General features: G+C 45.3%; 1 protein-coding gene across 5 annotated transcripts in view; it reads left to right on the top strand.

Moving 5' to 3' along the window:
- STAG1 (STAG1 cohesin complex component) overlaps positions 1–25,520 on the top strand; it is a 995,019-nt gene extending 969,499 nt beyond the window's left edge. For all 5 annotated transcript variants that reach the window (XM_069213542.1, XM_069213540.1, XM_069213544.1 and 2 more), the window contains one exon: positions 24,409–25,520. In XM_069213542.1, the coding sequence (XP_069069643.1) occupies positions 24,409–24,432 (24 nt within the window). In that variant the 3' untranslated portion in view covers positions 24,433–25,520. The remainder of the gene's footprint in view (positions 1–24,408) is intronic.
- The last annotated feature ends 1,303 nt before the right edge of the window (positions 25,521–26,823 follow it).

Below are 26,823 nucleotides of genomic sequence, written 5' to 3'. Positions count from 1 at the left end.
CAAAGGCAATTAAGACTCCTGCATGGGTCTTTGGTCCTCCACTGCCTTCCGGCCCTGGTCGGATCTGAAAAATACCTTCTGATGACCAACCCTTGGGTTCGGCACTGAAACAAAAGACCAAGGGGCATTAGACATGTACCAAATAGCCTGCCACATTTGTTTACTGAGCGAAAATCAGACTTTTCCACCTTGGAGCCGGAAAAATTAACAGCACTTTCGGAGGCAATGTTTTCGGTCCGAGTCAAGCAATCCGTATCGAAACCTTCAGAATTGAAAACTGCAAGTAGCAGCTATTGAGGACTCATCTGAAATACAACCTATATTAGAGGTGGACGCTAAGCAGTGCAAACTTCATATACACAAGGAAACAGGAAGGGTAATAGCCTCTCCTTCTCCAACATTTAAAATTAAACTGACATTTCAAGAGGCTTTGGACTTTGGGCCTCCACCTATCAAACCCTGAAACAGAAAGAGAAACAAAAGGAAACATAATCCTCAGCCTTCACCCCCACATTCTCCTTCCCTTCCTTCTACCCTGCCACCGCCACTTCCATCTACACGTTCAACACAGCTCTCTCCACAGGCGGCATCTGCATCACCACATAGGGATGATTTAAGTGATCCTCAGAAAGAGGTAAACTCATGGGATATACAGCACCCGATCCCATTCTCCCTAATGAGCCAGATTTATACCCAGCGAGGCCATCTCCTCCTGAAGATACTACTGCTTATTATCAAATAATAGTCAGGTCATCTGAATTTCATAAGGTACAAAACATTCAGATCCCATTGAGGATGATTTTTTTTATTGAATACCTAAACATCTACTCACAAGGAGTACCAATGTCTCCCTATGCTTCCAGGCATGCTTAGACATACTGAGGAAATTTTTTAAAGAACCTGTAAAAGCAATGATCATTACACCTAGGGTTGATAACAGCAATACAAACCTGCACCCTCTGATCCAGTTTTTATTTGGGCACAACTACCCCCTGATCCTATAGTGGTAAGTGCAGCAAGAAAACTGGCCAATAGTCAGTCTACAGGAGATGCTCCTCCTTTAGACAAAGAAAGTAAAAACAATTCAACACAGCAGGTAAGAGTGGCTACCCAAGCTGCCAACCATTGGAGGATTGCAAATTTCCAGGCTCTTCTAGCTAGAAATGATAGGGCCCATTGGGATCAGATAGACCTGCTGCAGTATCTTCCACCAGAACATCAAAAGAGGAGACAACAAATAATAGCAGAGGGACAAGCTATTTCCAACAACGCAATTAAATGTGCTACTGATACAGCAGCAAGGGGGGGGGGGGGGGGGGGGAGTCAACACTAGTATAAGCATCAGGAGACATGCATGGCTAAGATCTTCAGGATTTAAACCTGAGATACAGCAAGCTGTATTAAATTTGCCATTTGATAAGGAGCATTTATTCAAACCAGAGGTAGATCCCACGCTAGACAAGGTTAAAAAGGACTCTGACAGCTAAAGCTATGGGTGCACTATACACCACACCCAGTAGAGGCACAATTTAGGGGTGGTTTCAAAACATCAACCACAGAGCCATCCACCTCACAACAAAAACAAGGACCACACTTCTATAACAGAGGTTCATTCAGATGCTCTTACAGAGGATCTAGTTATAAAGGACGAGGTAAATCATCTGCTCCCAGATGTTCCTCTGCCTCAACAAAACAGTGACTTCTTAGAAATCCCCACAGTGCATACATCTCCTGTGGGAGGAATACTGGTAAATGTTTACCCACAATGATACATCACCACAGATCAGTGGGTTCTATTAATTATCCAACATGGTTATTGTCTACAACTAATCTCCACTTCACCAAACATCCCTCCTTGTTCCCACAAACTCTCTCAAGACCATATCATTATGCTAAAGGAGGAAGTACAGCCCCTTCTTCTCAAAGGGGCTACAGAACTAGTACCTACAGCCCAACAAGGGTCAGCAGTGTATTCACTTTACTTCCTCATACCCAAAAAGGATGGTTCATTAAGAACAATTTTCGATCTAAGATCTCTTAATCTATACATACTCTCAGAGCTTTTCCATATGGTCACTCTCCAAGATGTTATTCTCCTGTTACAGCAAGCGGATTAAAAGACAGCATTAGATCTCAAAGATAAGATGCTTATTTCCACATTCCCATACACCCAGAACATCACAATATCTAAGGTTTGTCATTGCAGGAAAAACACTACCAATTCAAGGTACTACCATTTGGGGTAATAACAGCTCCAATGGCATTCACAAAGTGCTTAGCAGTGGTAGCAGCATTTCTCAGAAGGCAACACATCCAGGTTTTCCCATATGTAGACGATTGGCTCATAAAAGCCAATACAATTCAGACTTGTCAGAAACACACTCAGTATACTGTCAATCTTTAGCACAATTTGGGATTCACAATAAATTACCACAAATCGAATCTCCAATCATCACAATACAGCCTTATTTAGAAGCAATTCCGAACAGCCAGTCAGCATATCCAAACCCAATAAGGATTCAGGCTTTTCAAAATCTCATCCCTCAATTGCAAAACAATCATACTTGCGCAGTGAAGCTAGTGATGACACTATTAGGAATGATGGCTTTGTGTATAGCCATAGTTCCCCATGCAAGACTGCACATGCGACCACTGCAGCAGCGCCTCTCCCAACAGTGATCTCTGTCACAGGGTCATCTTGAGTATCTAGTGTTGTTGGACCACCAGACTCACTGCTCTCTGCAATGGTGGAATTAAACCAACCTATCAAAAAGGCGGCCCTTTCAGAAACCTGTGCCTCAGACTACTATCACAACAGATGCATCAATAATAGGTTGGGGGGCTCATTTCAACAACCTCACTATACAAGGGGAATGGAACTCCAACCAACAGACTTATCTTATAAACTACCTGGAATTAAGAACAGTACCAAAATCACATGCAAAGTAGTGTTAATACGGACAGAAAATATGACCTCAATGTATTACCTGCAAAAGTGGGGTTGAGGGGGTACTCGTCTCAGTTGTCCCTTTCAGCACAGGCAATCTGGAAATGGGCAATTCACAATCACATTAATTTAGTGGCAGAGTATCTCCCAGGGATACACAATCAACTAGTGGACCTCTTAATCAGGACACAGCAACAAGTCCAAGAATGGGAAATTCACTCACAAGTAATTCAACAATACTTTCAAATGTGAGGAACACCCAAGATAGACCTTTTTGCCACATAAGAAAACTCCAAATGCCAAAGCTTCACAACTAGATACCCATACCCTCAGTCGAAGGGCAATGCTCTAATAAATGAACTGGTCAGGGATATTGGCTTATACTTTTCTACCTCTCCCACTCATTCCATCTTGGTTAATAAAAATGAAACAAACACCACTCACCATGATCCTTATAGCTCCCACATGGGCACGTCAGCATTAGTGCACAACACTATTGGACCTGTCTGTAATACCACATCACAAGCTCCCAAACAGACCGGATCTCTTAACTCAAAACAGACGCCAAATCAGACACCCAAATCCCAGCACACTCAACCTGGTGATTTGGCTCCTGAAGTCAGTTTGGATACCTACAACTTCCATCTAAATGTATGGATATTCTAAAGGAAGCACGCAGACCCACAACTAGACCGTGTTTTTCTTCCAAATGAAAACATTTTCTCTACTATTGTCAACCCAAAAACATTGATCCACTTAAGGCTTCAGTACAAGATATTGTCTATTTGTTACATTTACAAACAGCAAATATACCATACTCCTCAATTGGGCTTAATTTAACAGCTATAGCTGCTTACTTTCAAAATAGACAACATATTTCCCTGTTTAGAATTCCTGTTGTAAAAGCCTTTATGGAGGGTCTTAAGAGTTATTCCTCCTAGAATGTCTCCAGCTCCTACACGGAATCTTAAAATTGTACTCACAAAACTTATGGGGCTACCATTTGAAACCATGCATTCCTATACTCTACAGATCTTATCATGGAAGATGGCTTTCTTAGTACCACTCACCTCTTTAAGAAGAGTTAGAGAAATTCAAGCGTTCACTTTAGAAGAACCTTTCTTTCAAATTCTTACTAAATGCCTACCAAGGGTAGTTTCACCTTTTCATATCAACCGGTCAGTGGAATTGCTAGTCTTCTTTCTACGCCAGACTCAGTTGCTGAAAGAGCTCTACACTCCCTTGATGTGAAAAGAGTTCTCATGTACTATATATAAAGAACAAAAGATTTTAGGAAATCAAAACAACTCTGGCATTTTCAGAACCCCAGAAAGGCAATCCTATCTCAAAAAATGGGTTAGCCAGATGGATAGTGAAATGTATTCAAACCTGCTATCTTAAGGCTAAAATACCATTACCAGTAACTCCTAAAGCACATTCCACTAGCAAAAAAGAAGTCTCAATGGCATTCTTTGGAGAAACACCAATGGCAGACATTTGTAAAGCTGCTTCTTGGTCTACACCACACAGATTTACAAAACATTACTGTGTAGATGTTCTAGCTCGTCAACAAGCAAATGTTGGCCAGGCAGTCCTTACGACATTATTTCAAGCTACTCCAGCTCCTACAGGCTAGTCACCGCTTATTTGGGAGGGGACTGCTTTACAAACTATGCAAAGCATGTGTATCTAGAGCTACACATGCCATCAAAAGGAAAATGTTACCCAGTAGACATCGGTTCGTGGCATGCAGTTATGTAGATTCACATGTACCCTCCCTCCTCCCTGGAAACCTGTGGCCGTTGCAGTACAGCATATTGTAAATATGTGTTCGATGGCATGTGTGGCTGCAGATACACATGCTGTGCATTATCCTGCCATCTAGTGTTGGGCTTGGAGTGTTACAAGTTGTTTTTCTTCGAAGAAGTCTTTCCGAGTCACAAGACCGAGTGACTCCTCCCTTTCGGCTCCATTGCGCATGGGCGTCGACTCCATCTTAGATTGTTTTCCCCGCAAAGGGTGAGGTAGGAGTTGTTGAGTATACTAGAGGTGCCCATGCAGTGGAGTAGTTACATTTGTACTTAATGTGTATTAAAAGGTTATTATTTACATATTTACAATTTTCATTCAACTAAAATCGGCTACAGGCTACCGGGGAGGTGGGAGGGCGTATGTGAATCTGCAGTTTCTCATGCCACGAACAGATGTTCACTGGGTAAGTGACATTTTCCATATACATTACATGGACATCTATTGTATTTAATATCTATATACACTCTTTACTTCACCCTCCTGCGGGAAAACAATCTAACCAAGGACCCAATGCCCAAGTTCACTATCACCATGAGGAGGAGTCACTCGATCTCGTGACTCAAACATTCTGCAAAGACAAACAACTTGTAAAACTCCAAGCCCAACACTAGATGGCGGACTTCTGCAAAGCATGTGAATCTACAGCACTTCATATCTGATAGAGACTTCTAGTTGCAGAGTCCTCTCCTTTGAAGTTCCCCAGGTGTCAGACTTGATCTGGAGATTTTTTTTTCGAGCAGTACCCCTTAGGTGGCATCAGTCAACTCAGTGGGCGTTGTGGTCATGATGATGACGTTGTATATAGGCACCAGCCTACATGCAGGTCCGAAGAACAGCTACAGCAGTAATTGTTTTTTTTGTTGTTTTTTTTTACAAGCTGCGACAATTAGTCACATTTTGGTTGCATCGAAGGATGTCCCGTAAGACCTGTAGACCTGTTTTAAGCCATGTGACTTCTGTCACCACATGATGTTGGTGACTGATCCAACCCTCGTGCGCCTCTGGTGTTTGGAACACGACCCGAAGTCGTGCTCCGAGTGTTGGGCCATGAACCGGAAATCTTTGAGGTAGTGTTCCCTGAAGCTCATGGCAGCCCGACACTTGACTTTGTGTTGTTCCCGGTTCCGTTCCAGAGGAAGGTCAGGAGACCGGTCGCGGAGTCACCACCATTCTTCTTTATCCAAGTCATCTGTACATTTGGGTAAGAAGTCGTCGAAGAAGGTGAAACGTTCTTCAACTTGACCCGTTGCTCGCACAATGTGATGCGGGAAGAGCATCAACACTCTAGGCCTCCTTTCTCAGAGCTTCCGTCTGGGTCTGCTCCGCACCTTCCTGAATTTCCAGGAGTCTGAGCTACCAGTGCCCAACTTAAGGAGTTCTATGAGGCCATGTGCCTCATATTTGGGCCTCCCGACCCACCTTCTGGCCCAGGGGAGTCAGTAAGGGCCTCCTCGGATTCAAAGTTGGCGACTTCAGTCAAGACCCCAGAGGGCACCTCAGGATCTGCTTCCTGATCGATCCCAATGCCAGTCTTGCCAACGCGACCTTCCCTGGCGTCGGTTCAGACCTCAACGCTCCCAGCACCGATTGGGCCCACGATCAACGTCGCCCCTATACCCATTCCCGATGAGCCGGAACGACGTCGCTCAATGCTGATTCAGTTTTCCATGGGCTCTGCTGTGCCTTGGGTTGATCCTGAACCCTATTACTAATGGATATGGATACAGGGATGGTGTAGAGAGGTCGCTGGACTCTTTAGAACACCAGCTTAAGCCGGAACTGCACTGGGTATGGGATTTGGGTGATGCCAGTGAGTTGGACACCTCCCCTGACACTGGCATGTTCTCTCCCTATACCGTGGCTAGGGAGGAGGGAGCATCTTATTCTATGGTGGTGAGAAGGGCGGCTGAGGTTTTGAACCGCGAGCTCCCTTTTGTGGAGGTCAATCCTAACCTCTGGACTGAAGTGCTTCAGCCTGGGGCCGCCAACCCCTTCTTCCCTCAACGAAGCACTTGTTGGACATCCTACTGGGACCTGGTCCAAACCCAGCACAGGGGCTTCTGTTAATAGGACGATTGCCTGCCGCCATAAGCCTGCGCAGAAGGACTCAAATTTCCATACCCTACGCCGGAGAGCCTTGTCATCCAGGCTTCTTCATACTCTGGCGCATTCCCTACCGCTCCCCTGGACTGGTAATCAAAAAGTCTGGACAATTTAGGGGAGAAGACGTTTTCTTCTGCCAGTCTAGCACTGGGGTCAGTGAACACTGCATGCCTTTTGGGCCGCTATTCCCATACTCTCTGGGATACAGTAGCACAAGTGTTGCCTCAAGTTCCGGTAGAGGCCCAGAACGTTCTCTCCCAAGCCATAACAGATGGGAGAGACGCAGCCAAGTTCATGATCCGTTGTAGACTGGATACGACCATCTCAAAAGGCAGATCGGTTGCATTGACGGCAGCACTGAGACGCCACGCCTGCTTGAGGACGTCTGGCTTTTCAGGGGATGTCCAGCAATCTTTGGACGTGCCCTTTGATGGCACTCATCTCTTTGGAGGCAAGGCGGACTCAGTGCTTGAGTGCTTTAAGGATTCCTGGGCTGCAGCTCGGTCCCTTGGCCTTGCAGACACTCCTCTCGCCCTCAGTCTGCCTCTCGCTCCTTTCGTGGCTACGGAAGGGGCGCCCAACCGCGTCCATTTCCACCAGGCCACTGACCCGCGCATGCTGTACAGCCCCTGTGCTGACGTGGGATCAACCGAGCTCAGGGAGTCAGCGGGCCGCCCAGACCTCTCCAGCCCCCTCCTCTGTCTCAAAACCTTCCTAGTCTGTTGGGACATCTAGGACCAGTTGGCAGAATTTGCCATCATCTGCCCCATTGAGAATCCATTACCACAGACAGATGGGTTTTACAGATCGTCCGAAGGGGCTACTCTCTCCCCAACGAGACTTCTCCTCCAGCCATGTTGCCAACATTCGATCACCTGTCGGAGGATCATTTGGCACTTCTCCGCGAGGAAGTCCGTGCTCTCTTGACCAAGGGAGCCATAGAGAGGGTCCCTGCGCCAGAAGTAGGTCCTGGTTGCTGTCCTGACACTTTCTGGTGTCCAGAAAGGGCAAGGGTCTTCACCCTATCCTAGACCTCCGGTCCCTCAATCTCTTCCTCAAGAAGAAGTTCAATATGTTAAAACTGGCTCAGGTCCTTTCTGCCCTGGACCCTGGAGACTGGATGGTTGCATTGGACTTGCAGGACGCCTATTGCCATATTTAAGTCCTGTCAGCCCACAGACGTTACCTACGATTCATGGTAGTTAACGAGCACTTTCAGTTCACCGTGCTCCCCTTTGGCCTTACCAGTGCCCCTCGGATGTTCACAAAAGTGATGGTAGTGGTTGCAGCTCATCTGCGCAGGTTAGGGGTCCCAGTCTTCCCCAATCTCGCCAACTAGCTGTTGAAGGTGGACAAGCCCCAGAAAGTCATCTCCCACCTACAGACTACGGCAAACCACCTGTATTCGCTAGGGTTCACTATCAACGTGCCAAAGTCACACCTGACTCCCTCTCAGATGCTCCCTTTAATCTGAACTGTTCTGGACACTGCAGTTTCGGGCTTATCCTCCCGAAAAGCGAGTCCAGGTTATTCGGGCTCTGATACCGATGTTTCAGCCTCTATCCTGGATTTCGGTGAGAATGGCTCTAAGGCTTCTGTAATCATGCCTCCTGCATCCTGCTGGTCCAACATGCCAGACGGCATATACGGGCTCTGCAGTGGGACCTGAAGTTCCTGTGGGCACAGCATCAGTGACGTCTGTAAAGAGGACGATACCTGCTCACATCGCCCGCACCTGGGGCCCAAACTTTCTCGCCCAACACCCCTACCCTGGAGAGCTTGGTGGTCCAGGCTTGCCGCTCCCCTGGACAAGGAATCCACGAGAGTGGAAACCTCTGGCAAGAAAATATTTTCTTCCGGCAGCCTTTCATTGCAGTCAGTGAACACTGCATGATTATTGGGCCGCTCTTCCCACACATTGTGGGACATGGTTGCGCAAGTGATACCACAGGCCCTAGAGGAGGCCTGGGCCCTTCTCTCCCAAGCAGTCACAGAAAGAGAGACGCAGCGACGTTCACTGTTATATGTGGTTTGGACAAGACTTACTCACTGGGCTAAGCGGTTTCGACAACTGTGACACTTAGATGACACGCCTGGCTGAGAACATCTGGCTTTTCAGGGGAGGTCCAAGCTTCCTTCATGGGCATGCCCATTGATGGCAACTGTCTCTTCAGAGACAAGGCAGACTTGATGATTGAGCTGTTTAAAGGGCTCACTGGCTATGGCCAAGTCCTTGAGTCTCTCAGCTGCCCAATGTCCCCAGTCTGCCTTTCGTGGCTACGGAAGGGGCATTTAGCCTCACCAACCCTGTCCCAGCTACTGTCCCGTGCAGGCTTTCCAGCCTCAGCTAAGGTGTGGTTCCTACCGATCCGTGCGTCAAGTGGTCAGCGGTTTACTCCGACCACCACCACCACCCTGGCAGCCTCCAAACCTTCCTACTCTTGCCCTACAAGATCATGGGCACCTAGTGGGTGGAATAATTTGCCATCATCTCCACCACTGGCAATCCATAACATCGCACAGGTGGGTTGTACAGATCATTCAGAGAGGCTACTCCCTCTACTTCTAATCTACCTCTTCCCCCATGCTTTCATCTTATGACCAGATGATGGAGGATCATCGGTCCTTGCTCCAAGGAAGCCATAGATAGGGTTCTGGTGTCAGAAGAAGGCAGTGGTTGTTCTTCCTGCTACTTTCTGATACCCAGAAAGAACAAGGGTCCTTACCTTATCCTAGATTTATGAACCCCCTCAACCTCTTCCTCAAAAAGGAGAATATCAAGATGCTCACTTTGCCTCGTGAGACTGGTTGGTAGTGTTGGACATGCAGGACGGCAGTGGTTGCAGCTCATCATCGGGGATCAAGGGTGCCTTTCTTTCCCTATCTCAACAACTTACTATTGAAAGTGTGCTCGCCTCAGGCTGCGGGGAACCACCTGCATTCGCTGTGGTTCACTATAAAGGTGCTGAAATCACACCTGACTCCCTAGGTCTCTGCCTTTCATCAAAGCTTTTTTGGACATGGTGCAGTTTTGGGCTCATCTTCTTGAGCAGCACGTTCAGGATATTCAGTCATGATACTGATGTTTCATCCTCTTTCCGGGATTTCGGTGAGACTGACTGAGGTTGCTGGGCCTCCTGCATCCTGCTGGTGACACATGCCAGATGGCATATGCGGGCTCTGCAGTGGGATTTGAAGTTCCAGTGGGCGCAGAATCAGGGAAATCTCTCCAACATGGTCCAGATCTCAGAGAGAACTGCAAAAGACCTGTAGTGGTGGTTACTGTAGGAAGTTGGCTCTGTATATACTATCTCAAAGTGAGAGATAGTGTGCACAGAGTCCAAGGGTTCCCTGTAGAGGTCGATAGTGGCAAAATTAGATAATACTAATGCTCTATTTTGTGGTAGTGTGGTCGAGCAGTGGGCTTATCAGAGGGTAGTGTTAAGCATTTGTTGTACACACACAGGCAATAAATGAGAGCACACACTCAAAGACTTAACTCCGGGCCAATAGGTTTTTATATAAAAAAAATATTATTTTCTTTATTTTAGAACCACAAGATTCAAATTTTAGGTAAGTACATAAATTGTAAAGTACTTCACACAGGTAATTAAGGAACTTTTATTTAAAACAGTAATGTACACAGTTTTGGCAAAATGGCAATAAGCTGTTTTCAAAGTGGACACAGTGCAAAAATCAACAGTTCCTGGAGAAGGGGAATGCCATGGGCTAAGGTCAGAATGAACTCCCTAAACTCCTGAGGCACTACCACTCTTAGTGACACCAGGTTTGGGATCTCTTGCCTCAGTGTAAAGGAGTCCATCTTCCCAACAGACCCTGTGGGTTCCAATGACATTTCATTTTGCTTGCTCGGCTGCTTGCTGTCGTAGGCTTTCAAGAGTGGGACAACCCTTTTGTCCCTCACACAGCTGTTCCCTTGAGGGTCCCCCTGGGCCCAAGAGCTCTACCTGATATGGCTCCAGCTCCATTAACTCAGTTCCCTCAGGGGATAGAACGTCTTCCTGAGAAGAGAGGTTCTGTTTCTTTTGCTGTGAAGAAGCTGGTCCCCCAGTCTTCTTTCCTTTCCTCTTGGAAGATTGGGCCATTATTCCAGACTCCAACAGTTCTTTTTCACCCTCTGTTCTGCATTATGCCCTAGTCTTGACACACACCAGTTCAGGGATGCCCAGCATGGCTGCATGGGTCTTGAGCTCGACCTCAGCCCCTGCTGAGGACTCCATATCATTCCCTAGCAGACCTGCTACTGGAATTGCAGAGGAGACTACCACCCATTTCAGGCCAGTGACCCCGCCCCATTCTAATGTTACTTTTTCCATGGGATGGACTTTAGTTTGATTGTCAGCATTTGTGACTGGATATGTCTGTCTAGCCAGGTACTGTCCTGGGGAAACCAGTTTGTCTGTCACCATGGTGACACTGGCACCTGTATCCCTCAGGGCTTCTACTCTGCTCCCATTTATCAAGAGCTGCTGCCTGTATTTTTGCATGTTAGGTGGCCAGGCAGCAGATGTGGCTAAATCCACCCCACCCTCTGAGACTAAAGTAGCTTCAGTGTGGATCCTGATTTGCTCTGGGCACACCGTTGATCCCACCTGGAGACTGGCTATTCCAGTACTAACTGTAGTAGTAGTTGTGGGACTTTTCTTTGGACAGGCCTTGTTTCCAGTTTGGTGTCCATGCTGTCTACAGTTGTGACACCAGACCTTCTTGGGATCAAAGTTTTTACCCTTATACCCATTTGTGGACTGTAAAGAGGCTCGGGCCCACCCTCCTGAACAGGTTTTTGGGGCCCTGTAGGAGGCTCTTTGTTTGTGTCCTTGGATGTTTCACCACCCTTCCCCTGGGGAGGCTTTGTGACCCCTTTCTTTTGGTCACCCCCTGTGGAAGTCTTGGTCACCCTTGTGTTGACCCAGTGGTCTGCTTTCTTTCCCAATTCTTAGGTAGACATTGGACCTAGGTCTACCAGGTGTTGATGCAGTTTGTCAATGAAGCAATTAATTAACAGATGTTCTTTCATAAATAACTTATACAGCCCATCATAATCACGTACACCACTGCCATGTTATCCAACCATCTAGTGTTTTGACTGAGAAGTCAACAAAATCAACCCAGGACTGCCTCGAGGATTTGTGAACCCCCCTGAACCTAATCCTGTCCTCCTCAGTTGAGAATCCAAAGCCCTCAATCAGGGTAGCCTTCATGAAGTCATAAGATTGTGCATCTTTACCAGAGTGTGTGAGGAGAGCTCCCCAGTGAGGTCTGCTTAGTTTTCTGTTTGCACAAGCCCCCTCAAAAGCTGTGAACCACTTGGTGATGTCATCACCTTCCTTATATTTGGTTACAGTCCCTTTGGGGATTTTTAGGATGTCATTATTCTCTCTGACCCTATTTAGGTTGCTGCCACCATTTATGGGACTTAAACCAATTTATTTTCTTTCTCTTTCTATGGCTAGGAGCTGCTTCTCGAAAGTCAGTCTCTTGGCTATCCTGGCTAACAGGATGTCCTCTTCATTGAGACTGTCCTCAGTGCTTACAGAGGCACTGGTCTTCCCTGTGGAAGAACCAGGTTCTCGGACTATGATTTGTGGAGTCGGAGTTCTGGGAGCCCTGTTCTCCCTAATTAGGACAGGTGGGGTGAGTTCTTACTCCTGTTTACTAATTTCCCCATCTGGAGGAGGATCCTCCATATCAGAATTAAAACCATAATGTACACAGTTTTGGCAAAAATGGAAATAAGCTATTTTCAGTCCAAAAATAAACAGTTGTTGGGGGGAGGGAAGTATTGGTTAGTTTCTTAGGTAAGTAAAGCACTTATAATTTCAGTCTCCTGGGCATAGGCAGCCCACCGTTGGGGGTTCAAGGCAACCCCAAACCCACAGGGCCGGTCAGGTGCAGAAGTCAAAGGAGGGCCTAAGTAACATAAGCGCCTATGGAGAATGGGGTGCTCTGGTTTCAGTCTTCTAGCAGGTAAGTACCTGCGTCCTCGAGGAGCAGACCAAGGGGGTTTTGTAGAGCAATGGGGGGGGGGGGGGGGGACAGGCACGCAAAATACACCCTCAGCGGCACTGGGGCGGTCGGGTGCTGTGTGCAAAGTAGATGTCCGGTTTTGCGTTGAAAGCAATGGAGGGACCCAGTGGTCACTCTGGCAATGCAATCAGGGCACAGTGGGGCTTCTCGGGCTAGCCACTGACTGGGCTAGGTTGAGGGCCGCCTGCTGGACACTCCTGCACTGGTAGGTGGTTCCTCTCGGCCCTGGTGGCTGCAGGTGCAGTGCTGTGTCCAGGCATCGGGTTCGTTTGTTACCGGGCAGTCGTGGTCAGGGAGAGCCTCTGGATCCTCTCTGCAGGTGTCGCTGTGGGGGTCCAGGGAGATCGACACAGGGTGCCCACATTGATGGAGTCACCTGGGGGGTCCTCTCTGCGGTGTTAGTTCTCCTGAAGGCCGTCTGGTGCAGTGTGTGAAACTCATGCTTTCGGAGTGAGGTGAGAGTCTCGTTAAAGTTGGTTTCTTGTTGCCATTTTTTAACAGAGCCGCTGTTCTCGGGAGGTTCTTGGTCCTTTAGGTGCAGGGCAGTCCGCTGAGTCCTCAGAGTTCGCTGGTCCCGCTAGATGAGTCACCGTGCATGTACTTTGAGTTGGGAGACAGGCCGGTAGGGCTGGGGCCAAGTCAGTTGTCGTCTCCTTCATCTCTGCAGGGCTTTCAGGTCAGCAGTCCTTCTTTCTTCAGGTTGCAGGAATCTGATTTCCTGGGTTCATGGTCGCCCCTAAATACTCAATTTAGGGGGGTGTTTAGGTCTGCGGGGGCAGTAGCCAATGCCTAACTGTCCTGGAGGGTGGCTACACCCTCTTTGTGCCTCCTCCCTGAGGGGAGGGGGGGCACATCCCTATCGGGCTAAATCCTTCAAAGTAAGATTGAGGATTTTCCAAGGAGGGGGTCCTTTCAGCTCTGGTCACCTTAGGGGTGGACCTGGCTGAGGGGGGTGACTCCTCCTTGTTTTTCTCATTATCTCCCCGGACTTGCCGCCAAAGGTGGGGGCTGTGCCCGGGGGGGCGGGCATCTCCACTCGCTGGAGTGTTCTGGGGCTTTGTAACACGAAGCCTGAGCTTTTGAGGCTCACTGCTAGGTGTTACAGTTCCTGCAGGGGGAGGTGTGAAGCACCTCCACCCTGTGCAGGCTTTGTTTCTGGCCCCAGAGAGCACAAAGGCTCTCACCCCAGGGGGTCAGAAATAGTCTCTCAGTGGCAGGCTGGCACAGACCAGTCGGTCCTGCACTGAAGGATTGGGTAAAATACAGGGGGCATCTCTAAGGTGCCCTCTTTATGCATTTTTTAAATAAATCCAACACTGGCATCAGTGTGGGTTTATTATTGTGAGAAGTTTGATACCAAACTTCCCAGTGTTCAGTGTAGCCATTATGGAACTGTGGAGTTCGTTTTGACAAACTCCCAGACCATATACTTAATATGGCCACACTGTACTTACAATGTCTAAGAGTGGACTTAGACACTGTAGGGGCATATTGCTCATGCAGCTATGCCCTCACCTGTGGTATAGTGCACCCTGCCATAGAGCTTTAAGGCCTGCTAGAGGGGCTACTTACCTATGCCACAGACAGTATTTTGAGTGCATGGCATCCTGAGGGGGATGCTATGTCGACTTTGCCTTTTTCTCCCCACCAACATACACAATCTGCAATGGCAGTGTGCATGTATTATGTGAGGGATCCCTTAGGGTGGCACAACACATGCTGCAGCCCTTAGGGACCTTCCCTGGTCACATAGCCCTTGGTACCACTGGTACCTTTTACAAGCGACTTTTGTGTGCCAATTGTGGAAACAATGGTACATTTTTTGTGAAAGAACATTGGTGCTGGGCCCTGTTTAGCAGGGTCCCAGCACACACTGTCAATTCAGCATCAATATCAGGCAAAAGGTTGTGGTTCGAAATTGGGCACAGAGGGTTTAGTGTCCTGAACTCCTGAGAATAAGCATCAGTCCTCCCACCAGACTGCCCCTTCGGGACGATCTTCTGTCGCAGCAACAGGGCAGAGTCTTGCACCTGAACCTTCACACACACTGCCTTCAGGTGTGCATATTGATCAGCAACAGTTAACACCTTTTGACCTTCCCCCTGAAGTCTGTAATGGTATTTTGGCAGCCAGGCATCCCTCCACCAACTTGGTGTGCATCTGCTATTGGGACAAGTTTGTCATATGATGGGCATCCAAAAGCATTGATCCTCTTTTTGCCCCCTTATCCCAAGTTTTATTGTTTGTTCTGTTGTTTTGGCCCAGCAAGGCTCTGTTCTAGGCACAGTTAAAGGTTGCTTATCACCCATATCAGTTTTCTCCCAGTTGCCAGACCAACCTTCATAACTCAAGTCACCTGTTGTGACACATTTCGTCAAGGGATGAAGCACTTGTTTCCTCCCAGGTCACATTCATTATGCCCAAATGTGACCTCAACCTGGTCTTTGCCTTTCTCATGTGCCTGCCTTTCGAGCCACTGCACAACTGTCCATTTCAATTACTAATCATGAAAATGGCTTTTCTTGTGGCCATCACATCGCCTAGGAGGGTCAGCGAACTGCAAGCACACACTGTGCACCGTTCCTACATGACATTCTCCCAGACAAACTGGTTCTGAGAACCTGTGCTTCCTTCCTTCGAAAGGTGGGGACACCTTTCCATGTAGGCCAAAATATCACCGTACCTACTTTATTTGCTGTACCTCACCCTTTTAAAGGAGAGGAGACGCTCCAGCATATGGACCTAAAAAGAGCATGGTCGTTCTACATTGATCGTACTAGAAAATGTGGATGAAACATCAACTGGTCATCAGGTATGCCGAGGTGACGGAAGTCTGTGCAGAAGCGAACCAACTCACAATGGATAGTACTCTGCATAAAGACCTGCTATGTAATGGCCAATAAGCAACCCCCCTGAAAACTCAGTGATCATTCCACGAGAGCCAAGGCTGCGACTATTGCATTAGCTTGCAGACTCTCTCCCCGTGACATCTGTCAGACAGCAAAGTGGGTGTCTTTGCACATGCTCTCTAAGCACTTCTGCCTAGATGGTCCTTGGGTGTCGTGATGACATTTTGCCTGTTAGGTCCAGCAGGACTTTTTTGACTAATCTGTTCATAGACCCACCTCAGGCAAACTATTATTTAGATATCTATTTTAAGGTAACGAATCTGCGGCTAGAAGTCTGTCAGATGAGCAAGTTACTTACTTTTGGTTGTGCCTTAGCTGATAGTGGACTTTAGGGCACACCTACAGGTAGCAATTCCAGAAATAGTTCTCAAATTCTGCTCAAATTATTTTAATCCCGTAACTACTCTGTGAATGTCCATCAGATATGTACAAAAACATAATGTTCGATGGCATATGTTGCTGCAGATACACATGTTTTGCACAGTCCGCTGCCTGGTGTTGGGCTCGGAGTATTACAAGTTGGTTTTCTTCGAAGAAGTCTTTTTTGGTCACGGGGCCGAAGGACTCCTCCCTCTTCGGCTCCATTGCGCATGGGCGTCGACTACATCTTAGATTGTTTTTTTTCCGCTGTCGGGTTCGGATGTATTCCTTTTCGCTCCGTGTTTCGGTTCGGAAAGTTAGTCAGAATCTCGGAAGAAAGCGTTGGTATTGTTCCGTTCGGTATCGGGATAGTTAGGTACATCGACACCGATCATCGGAAGACTTTGGGGTAGCTTCGATTCCCCCATCGGGGCCTGGTCGGCCCGACCGCGTGCGACATCGAAGCCGATGGAATGGACCCCGTTTCGTTTCTGCCCAAAATGTCACAGTAAGTATCCTTATACAGATCAGCACTTGGTCTGTAACTTGTGCTTGTCCCCCGAGCACAAGGAGGATACCTGTGAGGCCTGTCGAGCCTTCCGGTCCAGAAAAACACTCCGGGACCGAAGAGCCAGGCGTCTACAAATGGCGTCCACGCCAACAAAACAACGTTTCGACGACGAAGAGGAAACATTCTCGGTTCCGGAATCAGAATCCGGAGACTCCGACGTCGAACAACAGCAACAAACAGTGAGTAAGACGTCGAAAATTAAAACCATCGAGAAGACAAAAGCCCAGGGGACGCCACTGCCAACAGGCCATGGCTCGACCCATAAAACCGGCGACCCGTCGAAGGCGCCGAAAAAGGGCACGCCCATAGCGAAGACACCCGACTCCGGTCGAGGGACCGCCATGGAGCAACCTCGGAGCCGAGATAGCGGCTCCGAGAGGCAAAAACAAGATGCCGGCACCGAGACACACTGCCGAAAGCCACAAAAATTCTGTCGGTGCCGAAGCCGAAAAAAGATTCTCTCTCGGCGCCGAAAAGTTCCACACCTTCATCCTACACAGAGGAACAAGGAATAAGTGGCCAGATGCACAGATTTGGACAAGAGCTCCAAAGTGTAGAATCAGACTACACACAAAAGAGACTGTACATCCAGCAAGACACAGGGAAGATATCAACCCTTCCCCCAATAATGAGGAAAAGAAGGATCGGACTTCTCAAGGATGACGCACAACCACAAGCCAAAGTGGTTAAAAAAAGTCACACCTCCGCCCTCTCCACCACAACAGGCATCGCCGGCACAAACACCGCCACAAATGCACTCACCAGCGCAAACTACCATAAGTCAAGATAATCAGGATCAAGACGCTTGGGACCTATATGACACCCCAGTGCCGGACAATGATCCTGATTCATACCCCACAAAGCCGTCACCGCCAGAGGACAGTACCTCATACTCGCAACTGGTGGCTAGGGCTGCAGAATTCCACAATGTCCAACTGCATTCCGATCCTATAGAGGATGATTTTTTATTTAACACCCTCTCGGCTACACATAGCCAATATCAATGTCTCCCAATGCTACCAGGGATGTTACGGCACGCAAAACAAATTTTTGAAGAGCCCGTAAAATCAAGAGCCATCACCCCAAGGGTGGATAAGAAATACAAACCACCACCCACAGACCCAGTGTTTATTACTTCGCAGTTACCACCTGACTCCGTAGTAGTAGGGGCAGCTCGCAAGAGAGCAAATTCCCATACATCTGGCGACGCCCCACCTCCGGACAAAGAAAGCAGAAAATTTGATGCGGCAGGAAAAAGAGTAGCATCACAGGCAGCCAACCAGTGGCGCATCGCAAATTCTCAAGCGCTGCTGGCCAGATATGACCGTGCACACTGGGATGAGATGCAACTTCTCGTAGACCATCTTCCCCAGGAATACCAAAAAAGGGCGCAGCAAATAGTTGAAGAGGGACAAACGATCTCAAACAATCAAATCCGCTCTTCACTGGACGCAGCCGATACTGCAGCGAGAACAGTCAACACTGCTGTCACCATAAGGAGACACGCTTGGCTCCGCACTTCAGGCTTCAAACCTGAAATCCAGCAGGCTGTCCTTAATATGCCCTTCAACGAGAAACAACTTTTTGGCCCTGAAGTGGACACAGCCATTGAAAAACTTAAAAAGGACACAGACACGGCCAAAGCCATGGGCGCACTCTACTCCCCGCAGAGCAGAGGCTCTTTTAGAAAAACTCCATTTAGAGGGGGGGTTTCGTGGCCAACCCACAGACACCACCAGCCAACAAACAAGAACCACACCATATCAGGGTTCATTCCAAAGGGGAGGTTTCAGGGGATATAGAGGGGGTCAATTCCCAAGGAGTAGGGGAAGATTCCAGACTCCAAAAACACCTCCACCTAAACAGTGACTTTCAAGTCACACAACCCCTTCACTCAACACCAGTGGGGGGAAGACTAAGCCAATTCTACCAATCTTGGCAGCAGATTACAACAGACAATTGGATATTAGCAATAATCCAACATGGCTATTGCATAGAATTCCACAAATTCCCACCAAACATCCCTCCAAAAACACGCAAAATGTCACCACAACATTTAGAACTTTTAGGACTAGAAGTTCAAGCACTACTGCAAAAGGATGCAATAGAGTTAGTACCAGTACAACAAAAAAACACAGGAGTTTACTCCCTGTACTTTCTAATTCCAAAAAAAGACAAAACATTAAGACCAATATTAGATCTCAGGACACTAAATACCTACATCATATCGGACCACTTTCACATGGTCACACTACAAGACATCATTCCACTGCTCAAACAGCAAGATTACATGACCACATTAGACCTAAAAGATGCGTACTTTCATATACCGATACACCCTTCTCACAGAAAGTACCTAAGGTTCGTATTCAAAGGAATACATTACCAATTCAAAGTGTTGCCATTCGGAATAACAACTGCACCAAGAGTGTTCACAAAATGTCTAGCAGTAGTAGCAGCACATATCAGGAGACAACAGATACATGTGTTTCCTTACCTGGACGATTGGCTAATCAAGACCAACACAGTAAAAAAGTGCACAAACGACACCACATATGTCATACAAACCCTTCACAAACTGGGTTTCTCCATCAACTATACAAAATCACACCTCGAACCGTGTCAGACACAACAATATCTAGGAGCAACCATCAACACATCAAAGGGAATTGCCACTCCAAGTACACAAAGAGTGCAAGCATTCCACAAGGTAATAAGTGCTATGTTTCCAAACCAAAAGATACAAGCAAAATTTGTGCTAAAACTTCTAGGCATGATGTCATCATGCATAGCCATTGTCCCAAACGCAAGACTACACATGCGACCCTTACAACAGTGCCTAGCATCACAATGGTCACAGGCACAGGGTCAACTTCAAGATCTGGTGTTGGTAGACCGCCAAACATACCTCTCGCTTCTATGGTGGAACAGCAACAATTTAAACAAAGGGCGGACATTTCAGGACCCAGTGCCTCAATACGTTATAACAACAGATGCTTCCATGACAGGGTGGGGAGCACACCTCAATCACCACAGCATTCAAGGACAATGGGATGTACACCAAACAAAATTTCATATCAATTACCTAGAACTGTTAGCAGTATTTCTAGCGTTAAAAGCCTTTCAACCCATAATAACACACAAATACATTCTTGTCAAAACAGACAACATGACAACAATGTATTACTTAAACAAACAAGGAGGAACACACTCAACACAATTGTGCCTCCTAACACAAAAAATATGGCAGTGGGCGATTCACAACAACATTCGCCTAATAGCACAATTTATTCCAGGGATCCAAAACCAACTAGCAGACAACCTTTCGCGAGACCACCAACAAGTCCACGAATGGGAAATTCACCCCCAAGTTCTGAACAAGTACTTTCAAATTTGGGGAACACCCCAGATAGATTTGTTCGCAACAAAAGAAAACGCAAAATGCCAAAACTTCGCATCCAGGTACCCACACCGCGAATCACAAGGCAATGCTCTATGGATGAGTTGGTCAGGGATATTTGCATACGCTTTTCCCCCTCTCCCTCTCCTTCCATATCTAGTAAACAAGTTGAGTCAAAACCAACTCAAACTCATACTGATAGCACCCACATGGGCAAGACAACCTTGGTATACAACTCTACTAGACCTTTCACTAGTACCGCATGTCAAACTACCCAACAGACCAGATCTGTTAACACAACACAAACAACAGATCAGGCATCCAAACCCAGCATCATTGAATCTGGCAATTTGGCTCCTGAAATCCTAGAATTCGGACACTTAGACCTCACACAAGAATGCATGGAGGTCATAAAACAAGCTAGAAAAGCTTCCACTAGACACTGCTATGCTTCTAAGTGGAAAAGATTTGTTTGCTACTGCCATACCAATCAAATCCAACCATTACATGCCTCTACAAAGGACATAGTGGGATACTTACTACATTTGCAAAAAGCAAATCTCGCTTTTTCATCTATAAAAATACACCTCGCAGCAATATCTGCTTACCTACAAACTACTCATTCATCGTCTCTATTTAGAATACCAGTTATTAAAGCATTCATGGAAGGGCTAAAAAGAATTATACCACCAAGAACACCACCAGTTCCTTCATGGAACCTTAACATCGTCTTAACAAGACTCATGGGTCCACCTTTCGAACCCATGCATTCCTGTGAAATGCAATATCTAACCTGGAAAGTCGCATTTCTCATTGCAATCACATCCCTCAGAAGAGTAAGTGAAATACAGGCATTTACCATACAAGAACCATTTATTCAAATACACAAAAATAAAATAGTTCTAAGAACAAATCCAAAATTTCTACCAAAAGTAATCTCACCATTCCATTTAAATCAAACAGTAGAATTGCCAGTGTTCTTCCCACAACCAGATTCCGTGGCTGAAAGGGCACTACATACATTAGACATCAAAAGAGCACTAATGTACTACATTGACAGAACAAAGCTAATCAGGAAAACAAAACAACTGTTCATAGCTTTTCAAAAACCACACATAGGAAATCCAATCTCTAAACAAGGCATTGCTAGATGGATAGTCAGATGTATTCAAACATGCTATCTTAAAGCCAAAAGAGAATTGCCTATTACACCAAAGGCACACTCAACCAGAAAGAAAGGTGCTACAATGGCCTTTCTAGGAAACATTCCTATGAGCGAAATATGTAAGGCTGCAACCTGGTCTACGCCTCATACATTTACTAAACACTACTGTGTAGACGTACTAAATGCACAACAAGCTTCAGTGGGCCAAGCTGTACTAAGAACATTATTCCAAACTACTTCAACTCCTACAGGCTAAACCACCGCTTTTAGGGGAGGTAACTGCTTTATAGTCTATGCAAAACATGTGTATCTGCAGCAACATATGCCATCGAACTGAAAATGTCACTTACCCAGTGTACATCTGTTCATGGCATTAGTCGCTGCAGATTCACATGTGCCCTCCCGCCTCCCCGGGAAGCCTGTAGCCGTTTAGAAGTAGATCTTAAATCTTAAACATTTGTACATTTGTAAATAATTATTATAAACTTTTTATGTACATACGTATTCACTCCATTGCATGGGCACTATTTATAGCAAACAACTCCATCCTCACCCTCTGCGGGGAAAACAATCTAAGATGTAGTCGACGCCCATGCGCAATGGAGCCGAAGAGGGAGGAGTCCTTCGGTCCCGTGACCAAAAAAGACTTCTTCGAAGAAAAACAACTTGTAATACTCCGAGCCCAACACCAGGCAGCGGACTGTGCAAAACATGTGAATCTGCAGCGACTAATGCCACGAACAGATGTACACTGGGTAAGTGACATTTTCATTCCCAAACTCCTTCTGCCCGAACATTCAAACTTTCCATATTAAATTCTTCAACACTTGGTCAATAAATCTTCTGGAACCACCTGGATAATACCTTGAATATATTATTGCCTGAAACCAAAATCATTGGCCAATCCCAAATTGCACACTTGGCAGATACAAGTCGGAGTCTATCTTCCACATTCTTTGTACTTGTCGCATACTGAAAGACTCGTGGAGGAAACTTCTACGTCCCTAATACATAGACTTGCATGTGAGAACTTGCAAGCAAGCTTTGCCATAACAGTGAGAGCATCCAACGTAACTGCAAACTTGTCAAATGTATGGAAGTGACCAACTGTATGCTACCTAAAACATACTACTGCAACAACAAAATGTTGTGCTAATTATATTAATATATGAATCAAAAATGTATTTTTTAACCAAAATATTTTTATGCAATGGTTTTCTATTACCTGTACAGTACACAAATACATTAAATGACAAACTGTTCAACAATAAATTGGACATGTATAAAAGATAATGCTTGTACTAGAAATGTGCCACAAAACCAGTTTCATAAGACTTCTTGACAGTGCTCAGGCCCACAAAATGAAAACCTTCATGAAATTAATGATGCCACACAAACAGCAGCTTTCTTGAAATATCCAGGTAACTCTCTAATTTGTAAAAGGCACTTTGAACACATTTTAACAAGAGGTAACAAATATTATCACACTTGACTTCAGACCACCAACCTCCCAAACAATTGCTTTCCCTGATAAGCTCTCCCTCATGGCCATCTACCTAACATGTCACACATTACAGTCGCCTCTTGTCACAGCCAGGAGACAAATGCTGTATGATTTTTTTTTTTCTTAGGCTAAGAAAAAATCCGAACAGCTTCTGGCTACCTGTAGCGGCACACACCTAAAGCGTCTTGCCCCCCCACCTCCCCCCACTCTGCTTCTTATAGAGAGAAGCATTGTCAGAGGAAATACCAGTGTGGGTGTACCACAGAAAGGAACCAGAAACCCACCTACCCACACTTTCAACTTTCTAGTCCCTCCTACCTCACAATAATAAGCAGCTGGGGACTAGAAATGAGCCAAGAAAAATGTTAGCCCCCTCACCCTTATCCAAACTATCTTTTGGTTAATTTCTTCCGTTGGTGCAGTGGGAAAGAAGATGGACGGGCTGGGCTGCTTCTCCGCCCCTCCCACCTACCTTCCCCACCAACAGAAAAATTGGATTTGGTGGGTGGGCTTGGCAACGGAGGAGCTTTCAGAAACGTTGCCTACTGGCCCAGCCCAGGAGAAATGGATGGAAGGGGGCTACAGAATTCCTTCAGGTCCTTTCGATATGTGTGTTGTCAATTGCATATCAATGAGACAACCCAGATGTGAGCACTAGCTGCGTCATTTGAAAGTTTACCATTTTTCCAGAAGGGATCGGGCGCCAAGAGACTCTCTCCCACCAGCCCCACCTATAAAAGGAGATTGACAGGGGTGAAGGGGAGCAAAAATACAGGGTTTGGGGACAGGAAAATCTGACTTGTGTGTATATATACGCTTCATAAGGGCATCCTGGGGACACCATTTCATGGTGTCCGTATACATCATACGGTGAACTAAAGGATAAATAAAAGAAGCAACACAAGCTTACGTTATGAACGACACATTTCATTTATTAATCTGTTAACCACGTCAGTTTGTGCCTGTATGCTCCCAACAACTGTCCTTCCTGATTTTCATCAGTATAGCCACTCACTCATCTTTAAGTGTTTTCATTATTCAGAGTTTGCAGGTATTCAAACAGTTGTTCTTTCTGAATGTGGGGGGTGGATGTGGCCATGTTACATGCCTTGGTGTGCATGAACTATACAAAATCTAATCCTACTATCCTTGAACGTTTTTGTTTTAATAGGTTCTTGAACCAAGTCAGAATTGCATTCTAACCATTAAATGGTGTCCCCTGATCTGTTTCTAATGTTCCTTAAAATTTAATTTCTTTCAATCTGGAAATTATAATTGATCCTTCAAATCCTTCGTCTCCAAGTCTTGCATTCTTGAATATTGATTCAGTGGTATTTAGCAGCTGAATTCCTGTTGTCCATTGTAGGGCTAAATTAATGCAGTTACTAACAGCGGCATGTGGTGAAATATGAATTAAAGCTTTGTAGATTTTTCTCAGTAATTATTGTGAACATCAGGCTTGATGATAATTTTAGAGACTAAAACAATTCTAGGCTTATGGAGTGAAAAATAGTATGAGAATTTAGTTACAAAATGTTACTTGCAACAAAACCAGCGGTGTTATTTTAACCTTTGTTTGTGTTTTCCAGGGATTTGGAATGCCAATGTTCTGAAGACCATGGAGTCCATCATTTCACAAATACAGAACTCTATTGTTTAGAGCTAAAGGCCTATATACTGTGACCGCTTGTGTGTAAAAAGAGGAAAATACAAGGAAACATTTTTTTAAGTGAACTGGTTTGTTTTTATTCACTGAACATTTGAAGCCCCAAGGCCTTGCTGCAATGACAGAGCAGAAGACCTTGTAAACAGCAAAGAGGAATGTTATTTTATACTTCTCATCTATTACCTTCGTGGGAAAAAACATCAGGGGAAAAATGTGGTGAGATAGATGAAGCCGTGGGGAATATTCAACTTCACGTTCAAGATATAATGAGAAAAAATAACACTGTTGGGACGCCTCTTAGGCACAAGTGGGAGAGCAGCAGCATTTTGACGACACTTTTTAACTGATTTTCCTGCTGTAAAACTACAACGGACACTCTTTTCAAAATTTTGTTTGCTTTTTTTATGTTTTAAAAAGATAAATCTTAACAAGTTATTTTTTTTAATGAGACACAACTTGTCATTCATTGACTGACAATTTTGGCCGCTGTGGCCACACCAGATGACGATGGACAGCACACTGGATTTGGTTGGTTATGTGGTACGCGGCTTTCATTGGTGGAGTTGTGGAGAAAAAACAAAACATTACTCTAAAGACAGATTTCTTGCCTAGTGCATCCCTGCCAAAGGACGACAAAAAGCACGAGAGAGCTTCAGATGTGGAAATAAATTCCCTTATTTTATACTCTTGTGAGAGACGTTTAATTTTGTATTTATAATGGGATATTGAACAAGATATATCCGTTTAATCCCTTTTCCAGCAGTAACCTTCGTTTTATAAGATCATTTGGAGACAGCAGCGCAGCATTTTCTATCGGTACTTAGTCTACATTTTTAACAACTGATACCAGCAAACAAAATACTGACCACCTAAAACAGACAAAAAAAAAACAATCAACAACGTTCTCACCTAATAAGTTGCTGTCCTCTCTGCTTGTTTCCTGTACCTGAAAATCATCATAAATTAATTTTCCATAATTGGGAGATTGTTTGAATAAAGGAAAATAAACCAATTGAATCTGATGCTCCTACAAAAGAGTTGTTTGGTGTACCATGTTAATGTCTACTCTACATAAATATTTTTGTAAATTAAATGGAAAAAAATAAAAATAAATCCTGTTAGGGGTTGTGCTGCATAAATGTGTGCTTATCTGATCTCCCTACAGAATGTAAAAATGTTTTATATTTAATCTTTTTCCCATTTAGATGTTTGTATTTCAATTGTATTAAAAACATCAGTTCTCTAAAGGTTCATTCAAATAAGTATAACACATAATAAATGTCTTCTAAATCAATAAGGTTTTAAACACAATTTTGATTATAACTAAATCTAGTTGTTCAATGTAGGATTTTTACACTGGTGCTGCTAAATTTAGTTACGGTCTGTGTAAAAAGTCGGATTGATTCAAGAAGATCATTTTCTGATGTGAGGGGATTGTGTGCGTCTAAAAAATGTTTGGCTACTGTAATTTTCAAACCCGATCTACAGAAAATTTATGCTTGTAAATTATTTAGCATAATGAACAATCATTGAAGTAATTTATAGATGTTTTTAAATGTATTTTAGCTTGCATTTGAAAAAAAATATTTAACTGATAAATTGTATCATTCAGAAATGCTATCTAGGGCTTCTAGTGGCATTTGCTACATAGCCTAGTAGTTTGATATCACCAGAACCCCCAAATAGCAGTTACTTCTCCATAGTTAAGACCCTCAGTATGGGTGTAATACTAAATGCACCATTTGTATGTGTGTATTTGTATGTGGTGGGAGGAGATGTGGTCCTGTAGCTGGAACTGTTGTCTTTTGAACTGGTGAACTTGTTTTGAATCCCAATCTTGTCTTAACCTGTGATTCTTGGCAAATCACTTAGAGCTTGATATAGATTGGGACAGATTACCCTATTGCCAGAAAGCCAGTCCGCATGCTTTAGTATGAACCGTCAGGACAGTCATGTTTCCAGCTGAGACCGCGGAAACCCTACACAGAATAAGCCCTACACAGACGACACAATTGAGTTGGGGGCATTGATGTAAGTACATCAGATCATCTGCCCTCTTAAGAACGGATGGTCTGGTGACCTTATGTTTTTTGCAGTTCAGCACCACCAGAGAAACTAAACTGAAAAAAATGATACCAGCACCATATGAAAAAATTACTATGTGATCTGGTTATGGGTTTTTTTTTTTTTTTTTTTTTTGTTCTCCAAGAAGGAGCTCCTGCTTCAGTAGTTTGTTTTACAAAAACAGTGCCTTCTGAGGAATCGCAGTATCAGCTGCTCCTGTGAAGGCAGAAATCACTGTATGGTTGGTTTGGCTGGAATCTCAAAATATGCTGTG

Source organism: Pleurodeles waltl, chromosome 11 (assembly GCF_031143425.1).
Source record: "Pleurodeles waltl isolate 20211129_DDA chromosome 11, aPleWal1.hap1.20221129, whole genome shotgun sequence".
NCBI classification, from domain to species: Eukaryota; Metazoa; Chordata; class Amphibia; order Caudata; family Salamandridae; genus Pleurodeles; species Pleurodeles waltl.
The sequence above is the reverse complement of the archived record's forward strand: the minus strand, read 5'-3'. Positions and strand labels throughout refer to the sequence as shown.